Genomic DNA, 22,316 nt, shown 5'->3' with positions numbered 1-22,316 from the left:
TTATTGTAATTCAAATCATATAATAGTATACAACTGCAGAAGAAAATGCAATAGGCACTTATTTTGCACAAGTGTCAGCTCTGAAATGTGAGTAAGCATGCTCTTGAGTGTGCATAGACTTTGTCCTTCTTAACTAAGAACAAATCCCAAATAAGAAAACATTGGTGAATGTCAAAATCTGCTTGAAAACCTTATAAGTGGGTTTTAGTAAGAATACATTTCTTCCTAAGAACGGTTCATGAATGAGGCCCACTGTTCCCCACTTGCTCTCACTACAGAGACCCAGTCCGTATTTGAATTTTTGCTAAGCTTTACCTTCTGTCCAGCAGAGGGCAGCAAATTATGTTGTTAAAATGAAGCTGCAGCTCAAACCTGCATTTGTAGTCAGTAACACCAAGACCATATCAATGTAGTACAAAGTATTTTATTGTAAATGTTTGAAATACTACAGTACAGTTGTGGTTATAGTTCTGACAAAAGGGCTAAAGGAAAAAAAGTAACAAAAATAAATACCTCTGCATCGACAGATTTGTGATGAGTTGAGTTTTGGGAACATTTAGGAATGTGTCCAGCTTTTTTATTTATTTTTTGCTTTTAAGATGTGGTTTGACGTAGAAATTCCTCACTGACTTTACAATATAATGTGTCACCTCTGAGTGGTTAAAAAGTAAAGATTTTTCTGGTATTAGGCTTGTCTTTTACATTGTCATGGAATGGCTGTAATAAAATATTAAAATTCATACTGCATGACCCCTTCTTGAGCAAAGGCCTCTTAAGAGTTTCAAAGTCCATTTTCAAAACAACATAATTCCTACAGTAACGTTTCACTAGTCTGTGAGACAGAGATACATGTATACACAGTATTTATTCATGTGCCAATGCAGGAAAACAGACTGGATTTCTGTGTATGATAGACCACAGAATGAACAGCAATAGATAAATCAAAAGCTTCATCACCATTTTACACAGCTGCGACTTTACAGGTTTATAGTTGAGATCAAAATGAAGTCCAAGTTTGAAAATAGGCGTGGTTTACCTCATGAGTACTTGTGACATAATGCAGTCCTGACTACTGAGTGCTCATGGGTCCATGTCGCAGCTGGTGTGATCCCATTACAAGGTTTTCTATTTGTTTAGCCAGAGTGGTGGTTACATGTGAAACTTTTACCTCCAGTGCAGTTATACAGAGGCACAGTCACTCAGCATCGATGACGAGAAACAAGCCCCGAAAGATTGTCATGGTAACAGCATTTCAAAAACATCATCACCATAGTCATCCATCCATTCACCTCATACAATGAAGAGCCCAAAGTATGTTAGAAAATAACAAATAGTCCAGAAAGGAAATTGTAAAAGACTGTTGAAAAGTGTAAAAATTACTCTCTAGAAATAAAAATACTGCTCGTTCCATTTACATCCCAACTTTTGAGTTTCTGTCACTTTAGAAATAGTAGTTCAGACACTAATTACAAAAACAACAAAACGGTGGAATAAAGGAAACACAATGCCATTAGTGTCGGAAGTAAAAAGTACACTGTGTGGCCTGGAAAAATAAGTGAGACAGTCCTTCTGTGGTAGATACAGAAAAAGTGCCAGAAAGAGTTCATAGCTGATCCTTCATATTGTTTGGTCTGTCCTTATCTCTTCATTTCAGCAGTGTCCTTCTTCTCCAGTCTGTTAAAGCCGGTGTGCATCTGTATGTGTGTGTGGTGTGTGTGGTGTGTGTATGTGCATGTGCGCGCACGCCTGTGTGTGTGTGTGTGTGTGTTTCGGAGAGTTCTGGCAGACTGGAATGTGCAGGAATCTTTGTTTTACGCCAGGGTCCTCTGTCTTGGCTTTATTCTGGGGTAGAGCTGTTAGTGACAACAAGAAGACATGTCAACATGGAAATTAATAAATTATTAATTATCATTATCAAACTTTCACTGACTCCTGACTTACCCCTAGGAGATTGCGAGGAATGTAACCCTCGGTGTCGCCCATGCGTGCCCACCACCATTCGATCTCATCTTCATCTTCTCTGCGGACAATGGTCATGCAGTCTCCCTCGCGGAATGACAGCTCATCTGGGTTTTCACCAGTGTAGTCCCACAGACCATAGACCACACCCCTGTTCATGATGCCCATCTTCTCTTGCACACCTGAGGGTAGACCATTTAAAATGACACCGGTCAGCACAGGAGCTGTTCAGAGTATGGTAGTGCCTTGTCATATGAAAAAATAAAAGGATGCAATAATATGAAAATGTAAAGAAACAGTACGCATAACATTTAACATAAAACAGCTTTCACTGACCATAGAGGAACTGAGAGCACTGGCTGTAGCCCTCCTCCATCTCTTCACATTTATCAGCTGCAGTCTGCATGTCACTGTAAGTCATAGCAAACACTGCAGCACCAGACTCCACCAGGAACTTGCACACTTGCACATTGTTGCAGGATGCGGCACAGTGAAGAGGCGTCCTGTGTGCGAGGGTGGGTGAGAAAGAAAAATAAAGTGGAAAGATAAGACATCGGGAAAATAAATCATATTACAAATATACATCGACATTCAGATTTCTGTTGCCAGCCTGTTAATACTGTAGGAGAATATTCTATCATGTAGATTAACAATAACTACAGAGGTTGAATTTACCATCCATCGCTGTCGGCAGCATTGACATTGACACCAAACTGAACCAGAAACTTGACGATCTCTGTATGTCCAGCACAGACGGCATTGTGTAGAGCTGTGATGCCTTCATCGTTAGGCTGACTGGGATCCTCTACCTGTGATTGAGAAATTACAAGACAGACGCAGTGAGTTTCACTTTAGCATCTGCAAATGATCTCAATCTGATGACTAATTTTAGCTCAAAAACACAGCAGAAAAAAAGATGCCAGAGAAATGTTTCTTACTTCGTAGATGATCCTCTGGACCAGGTCAAACTCTCCCTCCAGAGAAGAGTCCAGCAGCAGAGCTAGCGGGTTGAACTTCACTCTCATGCTGTGATCGATGCGTTCAGATCCAGGCTTGCGCAAGTTGGTCCTCTTTCCCTGGACGCACAGTCATAATTTTGAATCACACAAATGATCTTTAAACAGCCTTTACAACACAAAGAAAGAAAAAAATCTAAGATGTGAGACGACTAGAGCCTCATCCTGTGTCCACTCGCTGTTGTGCTCAGGCTGGACTGAGAGAAGAGGAGGAACTTGTTTTTCCAGGTCTAATGCTAATCCAGTTTCCCAGCACAAGCAGTAAGACACAAGTTCATTTCTCTAAAACCTTTATGCAACCTGATTAGGAACAATTGCCCTCCAGTCAAGTAAATATGCTTTCTTTAGTTTTTAAAGGGGTCTTAAATGGGAAAGAGGTGGGAGTTTAAATGGGTCATAAATCTGAAATCTCATTGGTTTGCCCCTTTGGGGTAAAACATGCCACCGCACCGCACCATAAAAACTGCTTAAGGAGTTACGCTAAAGCTTAACAGCAAGAAAATATAAACTGGTGTTTATTTTCAACACAGATTGCATCTAAGTAAATAGGGGAAAGTAGGGTGGCTATCCGCTTAGTGTAAGCTGAATAGGGCCCATTTTCTCCAGAAACAATAGCGGTATTTGATAAGGATCATTTAATTATATAACATTGGCCCAGGTCACTGCTGCTGAACAGCAGAATGTGCATTAACTGTAACTCATGACCTGCAACTGTGGAACTAATAAACAAACATGTGAGGGGTTTTAACACATGGAGCATGAAAGTGAACAACTGAGACCCACATAATAATTGTGGGTTCATAAAGGGGATTCATACCGGTGGCAGAGTGACCTGGCCAGTGACCTCGGGTGCTTTCATGTTAAAGGTGTCTTCTCCCAAGCTGTCCTGCTCTGCTCCACTGGGGTACGGCGGTGGTGGGTACGGAGGAAACTCTTCCAGGAAGCCTTCTGGAGGCGGAGGGGGCAGGTTGGGCATCGTGTCCTCCAAGCCAGCAGAGGGTGGAGGTGGGAAAAGAGCATCACTTGGTCTGGGGGCTGGGTGGGATGGAGGAGGAGGGGGGATAATGTCTTCAGTCTCCTGGATGGCGCAAGGTGGTTTAGTGTGTTCGACAGGGGCTGGATAGGAGACGTTAGCACCCGGGACATGAGGAGTGACCTGTCCTCTGTCCAGAGCCTGTCCCGCCTCTGACGGATGGTTCTCAGCGCCGCTCAGAGGACCTGGGACATGTGGCCCCACAGATCCCTCTGTCGCCTTCTCTGCTTCGCCGGCGTAGGTGGGAGTGGTTGGTGTGGTCACGGTGGTCTCCATAGCTGCCAGTGTGGTTTTCTGATAGAGGAGTTTCTGAATATTGGGCCCCGCGGGACCCTCTGGTTCAGTGATGGAGCTCCGTTTCTTCAAGGGCCTCGGGGCGTTGTAGAGCTTCTTTCTCAGAGCTTCTAGGTCACCTTCACTCTGATGTCTGTAGGGGTTGGAAATGAAGGGAAGCAGTTTGGTGGGGCTGAGGGGCCGGGGGATACGCTCCGTTTCTGGTTGGGGGCCCTCAGATGAGCTGGGCCCCACGTGAATAGATCCATTGTGGTCAACCTCAGATTCTGGAGCAGGGGAGCGGCGATCCAGGTAAGGGTTCTCTGGATGCAGAGAGCTTCCACCGGGGATCACTGGTTTACCGTACACTATAAACATGGACAGTACGCAAGTGTTAAGACTGCAACAGCCACAGAAATACAATCTTGAGTTACTTGATGTCACATTTGAGGGGTTTAAAATAAACAACTTCATATCTGGTCATTTATCATCATCGCTTACTGTGTAGCCTACTTAGCCAAAATTCACTGATCCTCATCCTGCTGCCCTCAATATTTGACTTGTTCATAAAGCGAGACTGATTTGCAAAAGTTTTACAACAAATTCTAAATACACAGCCACAACAACAGTAGTTTTTGAGCCTGCTTCAATGTGACATGTTACTATATATAAACTGATACAAATTACGGGCATAATCAAGATTTTACAGTGTACATTACAAGAAAGGGCAGGATAAACATTTGTTCCGTTTCATTTCCACACTTCTAGTCAGAGGCAGCAGGTACGGTTGCCTGTGATTCGATTTGTTAAAGGAAGATGTAACAGATGGCTTCGCCTCTCTAGCTGCTCGGCTGGTCAGTGGCGTGTGAATATTTTATTGCTGAAGAAAACGGCAGCAGGCATGATTTACCGTACAGTGAATGCATCTTGAGTAACGCGTGATGCTGCTACTTTTTCTCTTACTCTAACGTCACCAAGTGTAGATATGATATAACATGTTGTTGTTTTTTACTCAGCATTAGTCCTAAGATTTAAGATTGTTATGACACAGCATCCTCTCAGGAGTTTAACTTAGCTTAAGCAGTGAGTTACACATACACAAGTGCTTCTACAATCAAGTCAACATCACTGCTCAAACACTGATTTAAGAACATACACCTAGATAATCTTACCACTGATAAATCCGTTGCTGCGGCTCTGGCTCCTGTTGAGAGTGCCCTGCAGACCAGGCTGGAAGGGTTTGCCTGAGCCAGGTTGCTGTGTGTACATGGAGTATATGGAGCTGGCTGCTAAGGTCTGGGGTTTACTCAGGCTGGCGTCTTTGGAGGAGGGCAGCTCCGGGGTGAAAGGCCGCACCGTGGCTGCAGGTGGGGTGTCCTGCTTGGAGGGCAGGGGGAGTGTCTGGCTCTGTGAGGGTGTGAGGGGGCCGCGGCTCTGGGCGGCCTGGGGTTGCTGGCTGTGAGGCTTAGTTTTAGGGAAGGTGCCTGTGTTGAAGCCCGCTTTGCCATAGGGCACAACACCAGGGCCTTTGGGTTTGGTGGGGACGGGAGGAGGCACTTTGACTGGCGCCTTGGGTGCCGACTGGAGAGATGAGGAGAGAGAGATAGCACATTAAATGCAAGGGAATATTCTTCTGGTTATAAACAAATCTGAATAATTTAGTCATGGGGACGTTAAAGCAGAAGTAAGCATTCCGGTCGTTTTGGCTAACTTCTTGTCAGCCGATGGAGTTAGCAGTCCCCAAATATTCAGCTTACTTCTGCTTTAAGCATGAAACTGTTCTCACCTGAGCGTCCCGAACCAGGTCATCGCTGCTCTGGTTCTTGCGGAGGGAGGTGGTGGGAGCCTCTGTCGGCTCAAACATGGAGAATGGACGCACCTTCCTGTCCCTCTTCATCTCCGCCTCATCTATTCAAAGAGCACAGCAATCAGTTTGATCTTATGTTCAAGACACAGTATGACTCTATGAAAGGACAGAACAAAAGCCCCTTTGAAAATATTTGTTCTGCCTTATTGTCAATAACTGATTTCACAGTTACAGGAAATAGATTTCAGTACAGTTTAGGTGGAAATTCTCTATGTGCATGTGTTGTTTGCATGCATATGTATTTCTCTTACCCTGCTCTGCGTTAGAGTTGGAGTGAGAGGTCATTCGTGGCAGTGTTGAGGAAGGACCATGACCATTGGAGTTGGACTCTGGACCCGAGGAGCTCCAGTCCGCCAGCTTAGATGGCTGAAGGCCTGGGAGACCCGCAGGAGAGGAGGGAGTGAAGGAGGGAGGAAGAGGGAGGGAGGGGATGTTTATATATCAACATGTATCACAGGATTTAAGTTGAAATCAAGAAACAAAGCAAAGCACCAATACTCACAGGTGAAACAAACTTCATTATCTGTCCACAATGATAAAACGTACACAGAGCAATGTGCTTTGCAGAGTCACACTGTCACACTCTTTTGCAACATTTCGTCTCCCTCTCTACTCATCATTTGTTTTTTTTGGTTGACTGACTAAGATCAAGCCAGTGGCCATGCATGTCCACAGACTAGCAACAAGCACGATCAGCATCACATCAAAGATGATAAAAACACGATGATTTCCATCGCAGCACTTGCAGACTGTATTCAGACGCTCTCTCAAGAGGTGCTGCACAAACACACAAACAAACACACATTTCCCGAACAAGACCTGATTGGTTGGGTCAGGATCCACAGTGTCAGTTCAGTTCAGCTGAAGGTTATGTGTTTGTTCCAACTGACCCATTTAAAGCAGCAGAAAAAGAACCGAGGAGAAAGCTCGATAAACACTTTCACAAACAGAAGCAGAACAAGCAAAGGAGGACCAAAGATCCAGCAAAGAAATGATGAAAATTTTCTATTTTATCATTTTCAGTGAGGATAACTTTCTTGAAAAACAAACACATCAAAACAAAAGCCATCGCGAATGACACACGCACGCACACAAACACAAGTGTGTACCTTTTCTCTTAGCCCGCAGCTCTTTCAGAGGCTTAAGCAAGAACATGGCTTCTGAGGAAGATGCATTTAAAAAGACAAGAAAAACAAAGTAGCCTTAGAGCTCCAAATCGCCCGTCACTCCAGACATGCTTTTGGCTAGGCCCAACCAGGGGGCCCCCCCGAGGGGCCGTGCAGAGACCGGCACAACCCTCAGGAGCCTGCCCCGGTACTATGCACAACGTTCCCGTTCTAGAGGAGCTGGGAATGACTGTACAAGAGCAGATCCCCCAGCATCCCCGCCCATCCCTATCTCTCTTCTTTCCATACTGCACATCAACGCAGCATGCAGAAATAATTGTGTGCAACATCATGACAGACTGGGAAAAACCTGTTACTGTTACTTCTTGTATGCAGGATAGCTTTAAATAGGAAAACATGGGCTGGCAGGGAAAGGAGAAAGGCAACAAGGGAGGGGAATCCCTTCTGCTATTGCTTTTGTAATGACTAATTTTGGTGTTTGATCATTCATTTTTAATAACTTGAAGTGCACTTCTGGCCCACCATCCACTGGGGGACTGATTTAGGGCAAGGAGAGCAAGTCAGTGATGAAGCGCATGAGAAAGAATTACTGCATACAGGATGGCACAGAACATCCTTACATGGGATACGATGCTCTGCATCAGTGCTTTACCCAGACTTCCTTCCCCTCCATTATACTGCACACATGCTACCTCGGTGCAACCACAGCTTATTCTAGTCACACAAAAAAGTTAGTCAGAAAAATCAATTTTTAGATCAGTGGTCTAAAAAGTTTTGGATCAGGGAGTGATCCTCTGAAAGATGCTGAGCTATGTTACATATTTCTTTTCAGTCTGGTTACAACAACAGGCATCGATTTTAAACGCCTGCTAATTTGACCATGGATAAATAACACCCTTACTCACATCCGGGACTGGTGCAGTGTGAGCTCATACGGAGAATGACACAAAGAGACACACATCAATGAAAACACTGCTTCAAAAACTGGTTCACTCACTGCAAACTCTGAGCTGAACAATACTAGGTCACAACACACCATCCAGCGGGTAACTAGCTACCTTCTGAGCTCAGAGTGACATCACAACCAGCAGCTGTCCCAGACTCCTCAGCTCCTGCTGGAGGCAGGACAGTCAAAAAACAAACACAAAACACACCCAGCTCCATGATGACATACACAAAGAAGAACAGTGGTTGAGGATTTCCAGTAGCTTAGGACTCATTACACACATACTTAATTATTTGTCATCTGAAAATTTAGACTTCAAACTTTTTAACTGCTGCAGAGCAAGCTGCTGCAAACTCAGCCATCTGCAAGATTTAGCTGACTAAATATAATATGTGAAACAATAGAAGGGACAAAGTAAAGGCCTGCGGCCAAGTCAGCGCCAGCAGAGATCTGAGTCATTGTCAGGAAGGAAAGGGCCTGAGTCAAGAGAGGCTTTGGCCGGCGTGTTGTCTGTGGATGCTCACCTGCTCCGGCCTTGGTCTGTGGGTCGTGGGCTGGCAGGGTGGCAGTGCCGTCAGGGTAAGCTGGTTTTACAAGCAGGTCATGTCTCACTGGGCCGCGGGGCATGGTGGACGACTGGATGTATGGGCCGACCGCTGCCACACGAGATGGACCTGACTGCTGTCCGGCCTGCCCATCGGAGGGCTGCTGAAGAGACAAAAAAACAAAGAAGATGCTGTTAGAGTGGCAAAGGTCAGCGAGAGTAATTTGCATTATCTTGTGTTATGGTAGGCGGTGAGGGAGGCACATAAATGACTGAATGGTAACCAAAACTTTATCTGATGTTTTGGTAATGACACAAAAATCTGTTGAGATTCAGATGGGTCATATAAAGCATGCAAAAATGATTGTTTATACTGAGAAACGAATTTACAGCGCTACAAATCTATGACAGCCCTGTAACAAAATGGATTAAAAATGGTGAGACAACTTAATTATTCTCAGATCCTTGTCACTAAAGAAGCGAAAGTATAAACTGTGGCTGAGGGTGGTGCCAGGACAGTGTTCAAAGACTCTTTAATTGTGAAACTTTTGGGTGGTGCTAGTAGAACAGTCATTACAGTGGGGCACTTATGAGAATGGCGTGGAGGACAACTGGGGACTGGAGACACATACTAGTGATGCTTGATGCTTGAAGTAATAACAATTCATTCTCTGAGGACATTAAATGTCAATATATGCAACAAACTGGCAATCCACCCAACAATAACCGTTATACTACTTATATTAATATTTTCCTATTAAACAAAATGTTCCAATGACAGACTATCATTGCCATCCTCTGAGCCCTACACACTGAACGTTACATCAGTTACTGAGTAAAGAGCTCAACTGTGGACAGCTTGACGTTACAAGACAGCAGAGGAAAGTGAATGCCTTTATGCTTTCACTTCAAACTTAGATTAAGTACTTAAACTAGTTTTCAAGACCTTTCAACCTTTTAATGGGAAAGATTTTCAAGATAAAGCCCCAAGACAAAAGTTTATTTTACAGCTGATAATAATATAACAACCTGTTTCTTCAAAACACAATGAACATGGGTCACACTGCTTATTAAATGAAGCAAAGAAAAAGCAACTGATGGAATCTGGAGTCAAAATCAAGAGATTAGATCAGACAGAAGAGAGACACGTGTTAGCTCCAATTCTAGTTTAATTACCTGAAGATGAGTGTCTTTTGAAGCCCTCTCTTTACCAGGGTAGCCATTCTTGAGAAAACAAAAGCACAAACATGCAAAAGCAGTTCAAAATACCAAATATTCCCCCTTTTTCCAACCTAATTGCAGCGTTTTCTTTTCTAACTATTTCCTGAAGTGTGACTGAGACGATGCAGGACCGCTGTGCTGGGCTGGCAGCTCTCAGACTACCTCTCTTCAGTCAGTGTGGTTATACGTGCTTGTTGGCTGATGTCAGTCGGACACTTGCTGTTTGGTTGGAGGAGAGAGCAGCTTGGTTGGAGTGTGTCTTTGTGGTGGTGTGAAAAAGGCCGGCTCATTATGATTCCAGGCAGGGTGTGGGTAAATCACCTCTCCTCACTAAGGCCTATTCAGGCCTTCATCTCCAAAACACGCGTATACTCATGCAAACACAAACACACATCCATCTTTCTCTGTGCTGTTCCTTATTTATTATGTATGTTGAGAGGACATCAAAAGAGGACTTGAGCATCTATAAAGTTAGATTAAGGTACAAGTTGTTCATTTATCTAAACGGCTTTGAGCAGATATCCAGATGGCTATGTTCAGTCTCCATCATAACATTTATTATTTATGTTCTAACTTAGAGGCCACTTTAGATCTTGTACAATTAATTTGCTCAGTGCATATTGCATGCTGCATAAGATGACTTTTTTGTATCTTCAACACATAAAAACATTTTTTGATTTCATAGTCATTTTTGCTTTGTATTCCAAAATCAAATAATCATCATCAGCATCAAATAACGGACAACAATATATAGGGTTAACTAGTTGAATGTTAATTTGGTTGAAAGACAGAAAGTTAATGTTGAAGGCCAATGAAACACCAAAATTATGTCTGAGACAAAAATCAAGCTGATCGTTAAAATGATTATTAGTAAGATAATTGTGTAAAGGATAGAGTAAAATAACTAATGTAATCTCAGAAGATGAAAAATAATTGATAATTCAAAATCATCCATCATTCAATTGGGATGATTATGTTTTCAAACACCCCCACCCTCCCTCCTCTCATATGCTTGCTCTCCCTACACAAGTTATTCCACCTCAGGCAGTGAACGTGTTAATTTTTCTTCCTCACGGACTGATTCATAGAAGCGTCTGTTGACTCTTATTTACAGTCCCATGGCAACCTGCATTCAAAACAACTCCTGGAAAGGGCAAAGAGGAGTGGAGGAGCAGGGAGACACCAGGCAGGGAGCTCAGAGCCAAACCCTCTACGCCCATTAGGGCTAGAACGAAGACTGGATTCAGCCTGCTAATTATTATTACCCCTACATACTATAATTAGCAGTAGTAAATGGTTAATAGTTTTGCATTTATTTTAAACTAAAATGTGTTTTGAAAAGCCTGTGAGATAGTTGTTTGTCTTTGAGTAAACTGGTTATTTGCCCTTTCCTGTTTCTGTCAAGAGTGCTGCCAGAAAAGATAACATCTCCCCTGACATTCCTGAGTGTCTGCGATGTCAGCCCGCGCTCATTACTCCTCTCTCATCCTCAGGATTTGTTTGCGCCAAATGGGACTGAAAACACAGCTGAGTGAAGAAGTGGGAGTGTAAAAATCAGATGCAACTCTGTGACATGATCAAAACAATGATCAATCCCCACCAGCTATCTCAGACAAGACAGATCAAAGAATGGAAAAAGACGGATAAGGGCTGACTTCTTCAAATAAGGAGGTCGCTAGAATTTCCCACACAGAGGATAACAAGTTTCAGGAGCCTTACGTTGGTTTGGTTGAGCTCTGACAGCTGGGGCATCTGAGGCTTCCAGGGATAAAGAAAGATACAGAAAGCCTTTATCATATGGCCACTAGAGGGAGCTCTGATCAAAACCATTTCCATCACTTAACAGATATGAATAACACTCTCCTCACTTATTTGTGAGTCAGAGTAACATGTAAAGCTAAGAATGCCTTTCACAGAATATGTACAATGAAAAGTGGGGGGTTTTAATGGTGTTGTACTTGATTATACTTACGGGCAAGTTCTCTTTTTGTTGCAGTGCTGCCTTCTTCTTCCACAGCCGATCTCGCAGCTCGCTGATGCGTTTGTCCATGGAAGCCACCTCTAGGTTGCGTTTGTTCAGACTTTCTCTCTGCTGCTGCAACTTAGAGTTCTGGTCCTGGTTGAGCTTATTCCTCAGCTGAGCGCCAAGAACAGACAAAGCAATGAGGATAAACATAACAGATCAACAAGGTCGTTAGTTTAAAAAAAGAATATCTGTGGACATCCATTTTGACTTGCTGTTGTGTTTTGTTTATAGCTTTGTTTCTGTATACCTGCAGCTCTTTGTACAGGCGATCTAGTTCAGCCACAGAGCTCTGATTGTCATGGAAGTTGTCCATTTTGCCATTTTTGAGCAACTCCAGTTGTCTGCTGAGCTCCTCCACCTTGGATGCAGCCATCACAAGTTCCCTCTGCTTTTGCTGAAACAGGTTGTTCATCTGCTCTATCTCCTCGACTTGGAGAGGAAAAACAACAGGCAGAGAGCAGGTGTGTGAATATGATGGAGGCATGGGAAAGAAAGAAAAGGTACAAGGAGAAATAATCTGTTGCATCCATTCATGGATTCGCGAGCTCACCCAGCTTGCCGTTGCTGAGCCGTTTCTGCTCCACCTGGCCCTTGAGAGCCCGGACCTTCTTGAGCCGAGTCTCTTGGTTTTCAATGTTCTCTCTGAGGCGCTGCAGCTTCTCCTGCTCAGAGGCCTGCTGCTGCTGACGCTGCTCCTGCTGCTTCAAGTAGCGCAGCCGCTGCTCCTGCAGATGGATGAGAGGAGAGAGGCAGAAGCAAAGTTTTAAAAAAAAAAACATGATTTAAGAAATACTTAAGTAATTCATGTAGAGTAGACGCTCCTCGGCAACATACTGATCTGCGTACTAAGATGTTTAGGGGCTAGCAGAACAGCAAGGTTATTGTTGTTTTTAGAATATTATTTCTTCCTGCTTCCGTTTTTATAAGCAGAAATGCTTTTCATGTCAACATGCCTGGTTGAATATGGGTTAAGAAAACACTGCGCGTCCCTAAACAGCACTTTCAAAATCACTCATCACTTGTGAGTGGTGGTGCAGGTTGCTATAAACGTGACAGAGCTCTCCCAAACAGGTTCCTTGATGAAGACAATACAGTCTCTATTTGTAAGTGTTCAAATTATGTGTGCTCATGCTGATGGCTGTTTGTTTACTCCACTTCTGTGTAGGTGTGCATGCCTCAGGTTACATTCCCTGAATTGCCGTGTTATCCTCAAGCATACGCAGAGTCTGGATCTGAATACTAAAGTGGCTCAGGGGCACAGGTTGCAGCCTGGAGCAAAGCAAAGACCCGTACAGTTTGTTTGTTATCTTAATGAAGTCTGCCTGGATCAGCAGGAGAGAAACATTTCAAGATGTCTTTGCAATGACCAAAAAGTTATTATAATGATCACATTAAATAAAAATACCAGTTTTCTGTCATACCAGCAATACAATACCTTTCTTGCTGTCACTAATAAATCCTGAGCAAACTGAGAAACAAGTCCCAAGCAAGAGAATAGAGATCTTCAGATGCCAGTAGGTCCAATGCAGTGAGATTTCGAGGCAGGGAGCTCTCTCAGGCTTCTCAAATTATAAACATTTCACCTGCAGCCATTCACAACTCATCTCACCTGTCTATCATAACACTTTAAATCTCCTCCATCCTCATTCCTTTAAGTGCACTAGACTTGTTTTAGTACCTTTTTGTTCACCATCTCCCCACTTTCTACAAATAATCTTGTCTTTAATCTTGCTCCTCTGGTCCAGCTTTTACTTTCATCTCCACCACTTAATCCCTTCACCCCCTGTATCCACCCATCTCTCCACCGGTCCCACTCTCTGCTTTCATCTTCCACTTCTTCTTCACACACCTTGGAAGCGAGGAGCTGTTGTTGAGCGTCTATCTGCTGCTGCTGTCTGGCAGCCATCTCTTGTAGCTCGGCCAGCGTCATGTCCATTCGGGGGGTCGCCACCTACAGTAGGTAGGGATGAATAGAGGAACAAAGGAAGTCAGTACATGTACATATGAATGCTCTTTTTCAGTCCACAATCTGAGGGACCTATTGACTTCTTAATTCAATGAAATCAGACAAAAGAAACTAATGTTAGCTTTTTTGTGATTCCAGGAATTGTAGAGAATATTATTTTTAACTAAAGGAGACATTCTCAACTTAACATCATGTCCTTGTAATGATACACTGATTAATTCCTAATTAGCATTTATACCGCAGGCTGTTTCTGTATTGAATTAATTAGTACTCCTTTGCAAATCATCAAGTTGGCTTGTAGTTAAGAACAAAGAAACATCTTAGTAGATATATGACGCACAGGGTGGTAATTATGTACCCATGACAATGTCTTAGTTACTATGCATTAAAAGATTTGCCATCTGCAATCATCCATGAAAGCCATGAAAACTCTATTTATAGAGTAATACTAATAAGATGCAGGAAAAGGCAGGTATAAATAAGAACATTTCCATGTTTAAAGTATCTAAATACTAAACAAATAAATCCACTAACTGAGATCAAAGATATAAATAAGTCCCCTTTTTTCAGTTTTCAGTTATTATTTGTATTTCCTGAAATTATTTTCAGGAAACTAACAACTGACAAACAAACATGTTTTCTTCTACTGGCCGTATTTCAAATTACCTTAAAATAAGAGGAAAAATGAGAAAGAAAGAAAAACAAGATATAGAAACTTACCCCATTCTCCATCCTTCTGTCTGGCGGACCCTTCACTCCATTCCTCTTTGGCTCTGAGCCTCTTGAGCTTCCTGTATAACCATCACAATAAGGGAACTCCATCAGACGTCACTAACTACTACAGAGGTTTACCAAAGGTGACTGCTTCAGTTTAGCACTACCCACGAAAAACAGCTAACTGAGTAAACTATTGGCCTTTACAGACAGCTGTGAAGAATGACTGGAACTTCCTCTTGTCTTTTCAGTGCTACTGTCTCTGACATACAAGTGACATACTTAGGTGTACAGGTTTCTCTGGAGGGCAGCTGAGAGTGTACCTAGCTCTTAGCTCCTCTGGGAAACAACTGGGATCAGTGCTCTTTGTGACTTGCAATAATCTCAGGATTTAACCTAATACATAACCGTCTGTGGGTGGGTCTCACCACTGTGTGTGTATGTGCTCGTCTGTGTACATGAATGCACTTATATCCAACCATGCTACTGCCATTTGCCAGCTGAGGGGGATGGGGAGGGGGGGTCTGGCAATCCAGATCCCATCCTTAAAGCCTTGGCCTATGACCAAAGCCCTTTAGCTTGCATAATAGTTTTAGATGACCCTTGACATACTGTATGCATGTTAAATACATTCACTGGTTAAGTGTCAGTCTGAACATATGATCACGCTAAGGTACAAGTGACTGCAAGCCTCAAGGCCATATCCATACTACCACCTTTTAAGATGTCAACGTGAGATTACTCAATTCACCAGAGAGCGACTTTTGTCCTCTGACCCGGTCAGAGAAAATAAGCATACACAGAATCAGCAAAGTGTGAACATTTAATTGACACAGAAACACGTTTATCCATCCATCGCAGAAATACAGTATCAGAAAAAAGGTAAAACAGAACGGTGTTGCAAACACTGAGTAGAGCTAAGCTAACAGTGTGGGAAAACAAGAGCAGGCTAAGATAACAGGAAGGGAAAACAGCCATCTAATCCCTGGGCCAGACTCAAGCTGTGAGGGGTAAAAGGGCTTAGTTACACAACTGGGGGCTGAGAGGATAGCACAAGACCAAAATACTAGAGTTTTCTGTGTTCCCAAGAAAACTGAAAAGTAACAGGATTATGACGACGTGGCTTGGAGACCCTGCCTCTCACTTGGCCTACAACAGTACAGCTAAATAAGGATTGTTCAAGGACTTGAGGCCTGCCTTATAGTACCAGTTCAAAAGCTCTCCAGACTACACGTGCACATGTTCAGATGCTGCAGGTACAGTATCACTGGAGTTAATAACACTGGTGTTGAATGTCTTTTCTCTAGGGACAGATATCATCCAAGCTGTGTCTTTTATGTGAGCGAAGAGAATACAGCTTCTGCTTCATTATCTGCTGGACAAGATGGACACTCACCTGATTCCCTGCTAGGGGCTCGGTTGTGACGCAGAAAGAAGCGCACCTCTGCCCTGTGCTGACCCCAGCGTTGGAGCACATCCAGCATCCTCTCTCCGTCACCTACAGCTCGCTCTGCAGATGACATACATTAAAAAAAACACATCACTCAGAGGGAAAAATACACACCTATAACTCAATATTGACAGAAAATAATTAAGTTCGCCAAAGTTAAATCATGTGTCTTTAGCAATGTAGGCCAAGTGTGCATAAGATTTGCATTGTGAATCCTGTCCCACTAGCCTGACCTACATTGAAAAGAGGTTCATCTGCATCTAGTTGATCTGTCTGAGTAACGACCTTGAGGAAAACAACTGTGATGAGTTGTCAATTATTCTGGCTGGTACGAAAGAGCTCTTCATCAACTCCTCAGACATTTTCTTCAACCTACTTAGGACCATTTCATTACACAAATGGACTGACACATCACTGCCAAGTAGAGGTCAATGAAAATACTCTCTTGTAATGGCATTACTGCAAAACAAATGGGGAAGTTTTATACAGATTATTAACAGCTTAAATCTAAATTTGATGCAAAATGTCACTGCTGTGTTTTCAAAGAAGAGTCAACAGAAGCCTGCAGCGAGGCAGCAGTACAAGACTTCTTCTTTTCAGCATTTGGCAGCCTCTTCTCACACTACTTATGGACATACTCAAACACAATAATTGGCACTTCATTCACTCTTATGGCGGCATCGCCATGGAAACGGCGACAAAGCCTGGCTCCTTGAGCTGTGATTCTGAATGCTTCCTGACTCTTGGGCGCCGTTCTGACCTGACATTAACATGCGTCTTCGCTGATCTGATCACAAATAGACAGCTCTTAGCACGTCGGCTCACACCTGGCATTAAAATGCATCCCAAGCGAGCACTTGTGACTGGATCTCACTTCTGTGCGATATGCAAATAAACACATATGCGTTGTTGTTTTTAGCCAATTTGGCAGACAGGCCATTTGTCAACGTGTTTCTAAAAGAGAGAGGTAGAAAAAGGGGCTGTGTGAAACACTGCACTGTTCACAGCTCTAAAATGAAATGAGGTTTAGCCACTCAAAGTAATAATATAGTTATGTTTTTGATGGTAAATTGTAGCGGGACTAATCAGACTGTGGCAGAGGACATCACTTGAGTAAGAGGTTGTTCATCGCCCTGAAGTAAAAGCTGTGAAGTTGTGATCGGATCTTTGAATCTTTTGAAACTGATGTTAAAGCTACGTCTGAACAGGGCCTTCCAGGTGGGGATAATGGGAAAAGTATGAAATCTCACCCTCATCTCCCACCTGGATGATATGGGGGATGTCTGGGTGCTTGTGTTTGTTACGGGGATTATGGGCTCTGCTTCATTTGCATCGCAGAGCCAAAGAGATAAGCCCTTCAAAAAGAAATAACCAAGCAGTTGACCACACAGCTAATTTCCATGTATAGCCTACTTCAGAAAAGCAATTTGCCTCTAATTAAAGGAAGAAGACAAACAAGTGTCTCCACACCAACTCCTGTCCCTTGGGATACAGCCATACTGCACAAACAAAACAGAGTGCGACTGATATAATCTTCGGCACAACGCTGGATAAACTGGCACCGTCACTCACCAGATCCGCGCCACATCTCAGACAGGTGGCAGTCCGTCTCCCCCGGCTCCTTGCACAAGTCGACCACATCCCGGCACAGCGTCTCCGGGGTAACAGGGACCTCAGTAAAATGCTGGTCATTGTTACTGAGGTATACTGTCAGGAACATCTGGAGACAACAGGGGGGGAGGGAGAGAGAGGCAGAAAGCCGGGCAGATTAGATAGGGCTGTTAAATAGAAACACAAGATAATGAATCCTTGCCTCAGGAAATGCAGAAAGAAAAACGCTAAATACATACAGAATAATTCTCTGTAAACGGTGTCTTGTTTTTGCTCTTGCTCAGTGTGTGTGTGTTTGTGTGATTCGAGTGCTTTACTGATAGCAGTATTCATTTCCCAACTCTCATTCCTCCGTGTCAACAGAGAAATCAGAGACAGGCTCATAGACTTCCATTTCACCCCACACCATTTAACTGCTAACTAGTGCTGTCACCACGGAGAGATCCCTCAATCCAAGACACACACACACACACACACACACACACACTGACACACACAGACACACACAGACACACACACACTATTGCTGCTAAGCACTCTGACGGAGCAGACCTCTGAGGACTCCAGAGAAGCTGGATTTGTATGTCAGTGTGTGACTGGCAGATAGTAGAGACTGGCTCAGGACTATCTAAAAAAGAAAATGGACAATCTCAATGAAGCTGTCACTGATAGAAGAGGCATGTGAAAGCCTTCAGCTTGGCAGAAAAATAAATAAATAAACACACTGAAACTGAGCAGGAAATTAAGCTGTCAGACACCGTGTATCCTGAAACTGGTATCCCCGTTCGATTCTGTATGACACAAAATCTCTCTTTATTGTTACAATTCAAATTGGGAGACCAGTTTAGAGGTTAAAACAAAAGTAGGCTGTGTTAAACTAAAAGCTTTGGCAGTCAATTCAAAATACAGTATGTTTATCTGAGAGGATTGTCTTGTCATATTCTGCATGTGACACTCCCAAACATCTATAAAAACATTTTGAATTGCACCCTTGTGGTTGTATGTCGCTACTAATGAGCCAAGTTGCAGGAAATATGGGCAACACCAGAGGTGTTTTGAAGATGACCTTTGACTAATTGGATATAAAATGTCATCACTTGATCATTTTATCCTCTTAGACATTTGCGTTAAGTTGTGTCATAATTAGCTTATGTTCTGTATGTTTTGTAAGGTCACAGTGACCTTGATCTTTGACCATCAAAGTCTAATCAGTTAAATCCCAGAGTCGAAGCGCTTTTACAGCTGGAATATGTTTCAAATGTGATTGGATCAGTTAGGAGCGACGACTTTGATAAGGCCATCATAAAACCAGCGTTATAACCCAGGTGCACAACTTGAAGTTATTAAACCCTTTTGTTCCAGTGACGGGTTATAGCACAGGATAATGTCTTCAAAGAGACTTCAATATTGTCCTAACAGAAAAGCAACAGCCCTGATGCCTACAATGGCCTGTATAAAGTGTATAATTGTGAGAACAGTGCTGTTGCTTGTGTCCTACACCTTCAGGTTATTCAGTCAGGTTTTTTCTATTCTCAGCACGCCGCTATGACCGGCGGTGCCTATAGGGGCCACGGTGGGAACATCAGGTCAGCAGGGTCACGAGCACAAAGGGGTTGGGGGTCGAGCACACAGAGCAGCTGCAGCCATAGAGCAGAGACAAAAGTATTCGGGGTTGCTTTTGAACTGTGGGGTGAAACCAAGCAAAAGTACAACAGCCTTAAGATAAGTGGCTTTATCCTCACTCTTCTTCTCCAAATGAGACTTTACAGAGTGATTGGGCAGGTGACATGTTTCCTCTGAAGATCTCCTTAGCAACATGTACAAACAGAGAGGTTTTTTTTTGTTGTTGTTGTTTTTCACATTGATGAGGTGAAGGTGGAAATGAGGGGTAGTGGTCTGACTCAGAGGGCCTGACTCATCCGGTTTGTTCCATAGGGATGCAAATAAAAGATTCCCATCAATAGAGCGAATGAGTAGTGAGTCATCCTCGTCACAAATCTTCAGTACGGCAAAGTCTGTAAACAGATCATTGCTGGTATTATTCACCACCGGCCATGGAAGAGTTAACGGCTCTGTGGAGGAGGAGGAGGAGGACCACCCCCAGAGAACCAAGCTTGTCCTTTCCTGTCTGCTAATTAGAATAGTTTCAGTAATTGTAGTGGTATGTTAGTTCAGAAATCAAATGCAATCAGCTGGCATAATAAATGACACTGTCAGAGCTGGTAATTAAAAGAAAAACCCCAACTGGCAGCAATTTCATGTAGTCTGCTGCATTTAGCTACGGTTTCCAAAGAAGCCATTCAGAGATGAGTGCAGAGCAGCTGACATCATCACAACTTCCCGGCAATGTAGGACATTCAAATGACCCTGTTAATATTTGGAGAGTGAAAGGGAGACAACAGAGTGAGGGGTTGGTGTGGAGGCTGGGACTTAGACCAGAGAGAGTGAGAAGACAGAAACACTGATAGGAGGAGAAAGGAGTCTTGGGGGGGTGGCAATGCCTACACCGAAAGCAAATTCTCCTCGGCACTAAAGTTAATGATCCAGGGCCACCACCGGCCAGTCCCTCAGTCTAGATGAGTTAGCACTCTGCCGCTGACCTTCATCCACCTAATGCCTGCCACTGCTCATGGGCTATGATAGAGCACACACATGACTCATGCTATACCGTATATAGACATAATTAATTAAGCTGGACAACTTTCATACATAGTTTTTGCATGTTAAAATTTCATATGGAATATCATTATTGCTTTGGGAGCATTATAAGACGTAAAATGGCAATATGTAACATATTAAGTTACATCTAGTTTGTTTTTTTCTATCTCCCATTACTGTACTAATTTCCTCAACACTGTTAATGATGATTCACACTTAAGGCTGTCTGAATAAATACAGAAGAAGCTGGCGTTGTCTGAACATGACAGATCCTGTTTGGCTTTCCATTATCAGCTGAGCAGTGCGTGTGTAAACCAGACGACCTCGCGTGTAATTCTTCATGCACAAGGAAATACTGTCATAAAGCCAATATTGGATATAGTCTTGTAGTGATCAGAATACAGTATTTGACTTCCTTCATTATGCCCAACTCTTCTACAAAGCCATCTACCGGTCTTATGAAGGGGAAAAACAGCCCTAAGAGGTCTACCTAGACACAGAGGTGAGAAGAGTGGGCCGACTACGTGCTGCAGCTCAGCCAGACAACTTGAGAGTTCATTAAATATTCATAGATACAACAGCCGGTAAAATTAAATGGCTCAATAACAATCTGATAGACCTGTTTGTTTCATAACAGACAAACAGCAGCAGCAACTACAGCTTAAGTAGAAACTATCACCTTGTGTAGCCTTACACACTGTGGGAGCTGAGCAGTACCAGTTTTGGTTTCTATATGACAAAGTTTGATAAAAATGTGCTCCACTTGCCTTCTGTTTGTCAGAGTCTGTGACAGGAGCGACTGCTGAATTGCACTTCCTTCGTACCTGAGACGGGGCAAAAGGATAGCCGTGGGGATGGGCCGCCTCTGCTGCTCTATTATAGCAATAGATTTCTAATTCCATCATGGCATCAGCTAAGTCAGAGCTGTCTCTGAGGGTTTTGCAGTGGTGTGACAGCTCAGGACTGCAAACTGACAATTATAGGTAGTGTAAAGAACTGTGGCTGTACACTGCATTCTGCACTGTAGATGTTCTCAAAGCAGAGCAGCTATAAGGCTAGGTCATTGGGGCTATAGCTCAGGGATTAAGTTAATCCGCTATATAAAAATATAGCCTTTCAACAGACTACTGGCTCAGTATTACAATAGTAATCTTAAATTCAATATCCTGCAGCTAGGCCACAGCTACTACGCCTTAAGATGAAGAGAGCTATCCTTCAGGGTAACCGAGGTCCAACTGTATAGAAATGTTCATTCTTCTAAGCAGATTTCACCGTCCAGTAACTGGTCTGAAAGTTTTAAATCCATAAAATTAGGAACTGTATAGTGACTTGGTTTGAACAAAAACCTACACAGTCTTGGGGGTCAGTGGTGCATGGTTAAGACCCTCTACTCTGGACACAAAGACACAGACAGGAGTGTGTGTGTGTCTCAGAGATGAAAGGCTATAATACATCAAACCCCTCAGACAAAAGATACACTGTAAAAAGAACACATCTGAAGGGGAGATGAGTGACTGCAGCTGGCAGCACTTATTTGACCTGCCCTGCTGAAAAGGGCCAAGAGGTTGTGAAAGACTGACTGAAAAAAACAACAAAGAGATATACTGTAAGTTAACATCTGTTCTGGGTTACTGTATCAATGATTCTGTCCTAGGTGAAGTAAAATAAGCCGCAGTGCCTGTAGGGAGGTGCTGGGCAATTTTTTTTAGATACTTTATACTATATATATCTGCTGACTCCCCATAAAATGCTAATTTGGCTCTAAACTGTAGAATTTGGATCCCTCTCCGATCAGAGCCACAGAGACCCTAAAGCATGGAAACAGGCTTTTCAAGCCGTTCCAGTTGTTTAGAGAGAGGACACTGAGATGACTTTAGTTGAAAGATCAACACTGTACCCATAACC

General features: G+C 43.2%; 1 protein-coding gene across 6 annotated transcripts in view; it reads right to left on the bottom strand.

The window, feature by feature from the left end:
- Positions 1 to 406: 406 nt before the first annotated feature.
- tp53bp2a (tumor protein p53 binding protein, 2a) overlaps positions 407 to 22,316 on the bottom strand; it is a 29,735-nt gene continuing 7,825 nt past the window's right edge. For 2 of the 6 annotated variants that reach the window (XM_085800010.1, XM_085800011.1), the window contains exons 3-21: positions 17,715 to 17,862; positions 16,089 to 16,202; positions 14,699 to 14,769; positions 13,862 to 13,963; positions 12,563 to 12,737; positions 12,260 to 12,441; positions 11,959 to 12,123; positions 11,706 to 11,744; positions 9,942 to 9,989; positions 8,746 to 8,929; positions 6,400 to 6,522; positions 6,068 to 6,189; positions 5,454 to 5,862; positions 3,793 to 4,649; positions 2,898 to 3,035; positions 2,635 to 2,768; positions 2,296 to 2,462; positions 1,942 to 2,141; positions 407 to 1,853 (exon numbers count right to left, since the gene is read on the bottom strand). In XM_085800010.1, coding sequence (XP_085656136.1) covers positions 1,812 to 1,853; positions 1,942 to 2,141; positions 2,296 to 2,462; positions 2,635 to 2,768; positions 2,898 to 3,035; positions 3,793 to 4,649; positions 5,454 to 5,862; positions 6,068 to 6,189; positions 6,400 to 6,522; positions 8,746 to 8,929; positions 9,942 to 9,989; positions 11,706 to 11,744; positions 11,959 to 12,123; positions 12,260 to 12,441; positions 12,563 to 12,737; positions 13,862 to 13,963; positions 14,699 to 14,769; positions 16,089 to 16,202; positions 17,715 to 17,862 — 3,420 coding nt within the window. In that variant the 3' untranslated portion in view covers positions 407 to 1,811. The remainder of the gene's footprint in view (positions 1,854 to 1,941; positions 2,142 to 2,295; positions 2,463 to 2,634; positions 2,769 to 2,897; positions 3,036 to 3,792; positions 4,650 to 5,453; positions 5,863 to 6,067; positions 6,190 to 6,399; positions 6,523 to 8,745; positions 8,930 to 9,941; positions 9,990 to 11,705; positions 11,745 to 11,958; positions 12,124 to 12,259; positions 12,442 to 12,562; positions 12,738 to 13,861; positions 13,964 to 14,698; positions 14,770 to 16,088; positions 16,203 to 17,714; positions 17,863 to 22,316) is intronic. The other 4 variants (XM_085800012.1, XM_085800013.1, XM_085800015.1 and 1 more) reach the window with 4 other exon arrangements.

This window comes from Trachurus japonicus, chromosome 15 (genome assembly GCF_045865225.1).
Source record: "Trachurus japonicus isolate A0001 chromosome 15, Traja_1.0".
NCBI lineage: Eukaryota > Metazoa > Chordata > Actinopteri > Carangiformes > Carangidae > Trachurus > Trachurus japonicus.
This window is presented reverse-complemented; position numbering and strand designations above follow the sequence as displayed.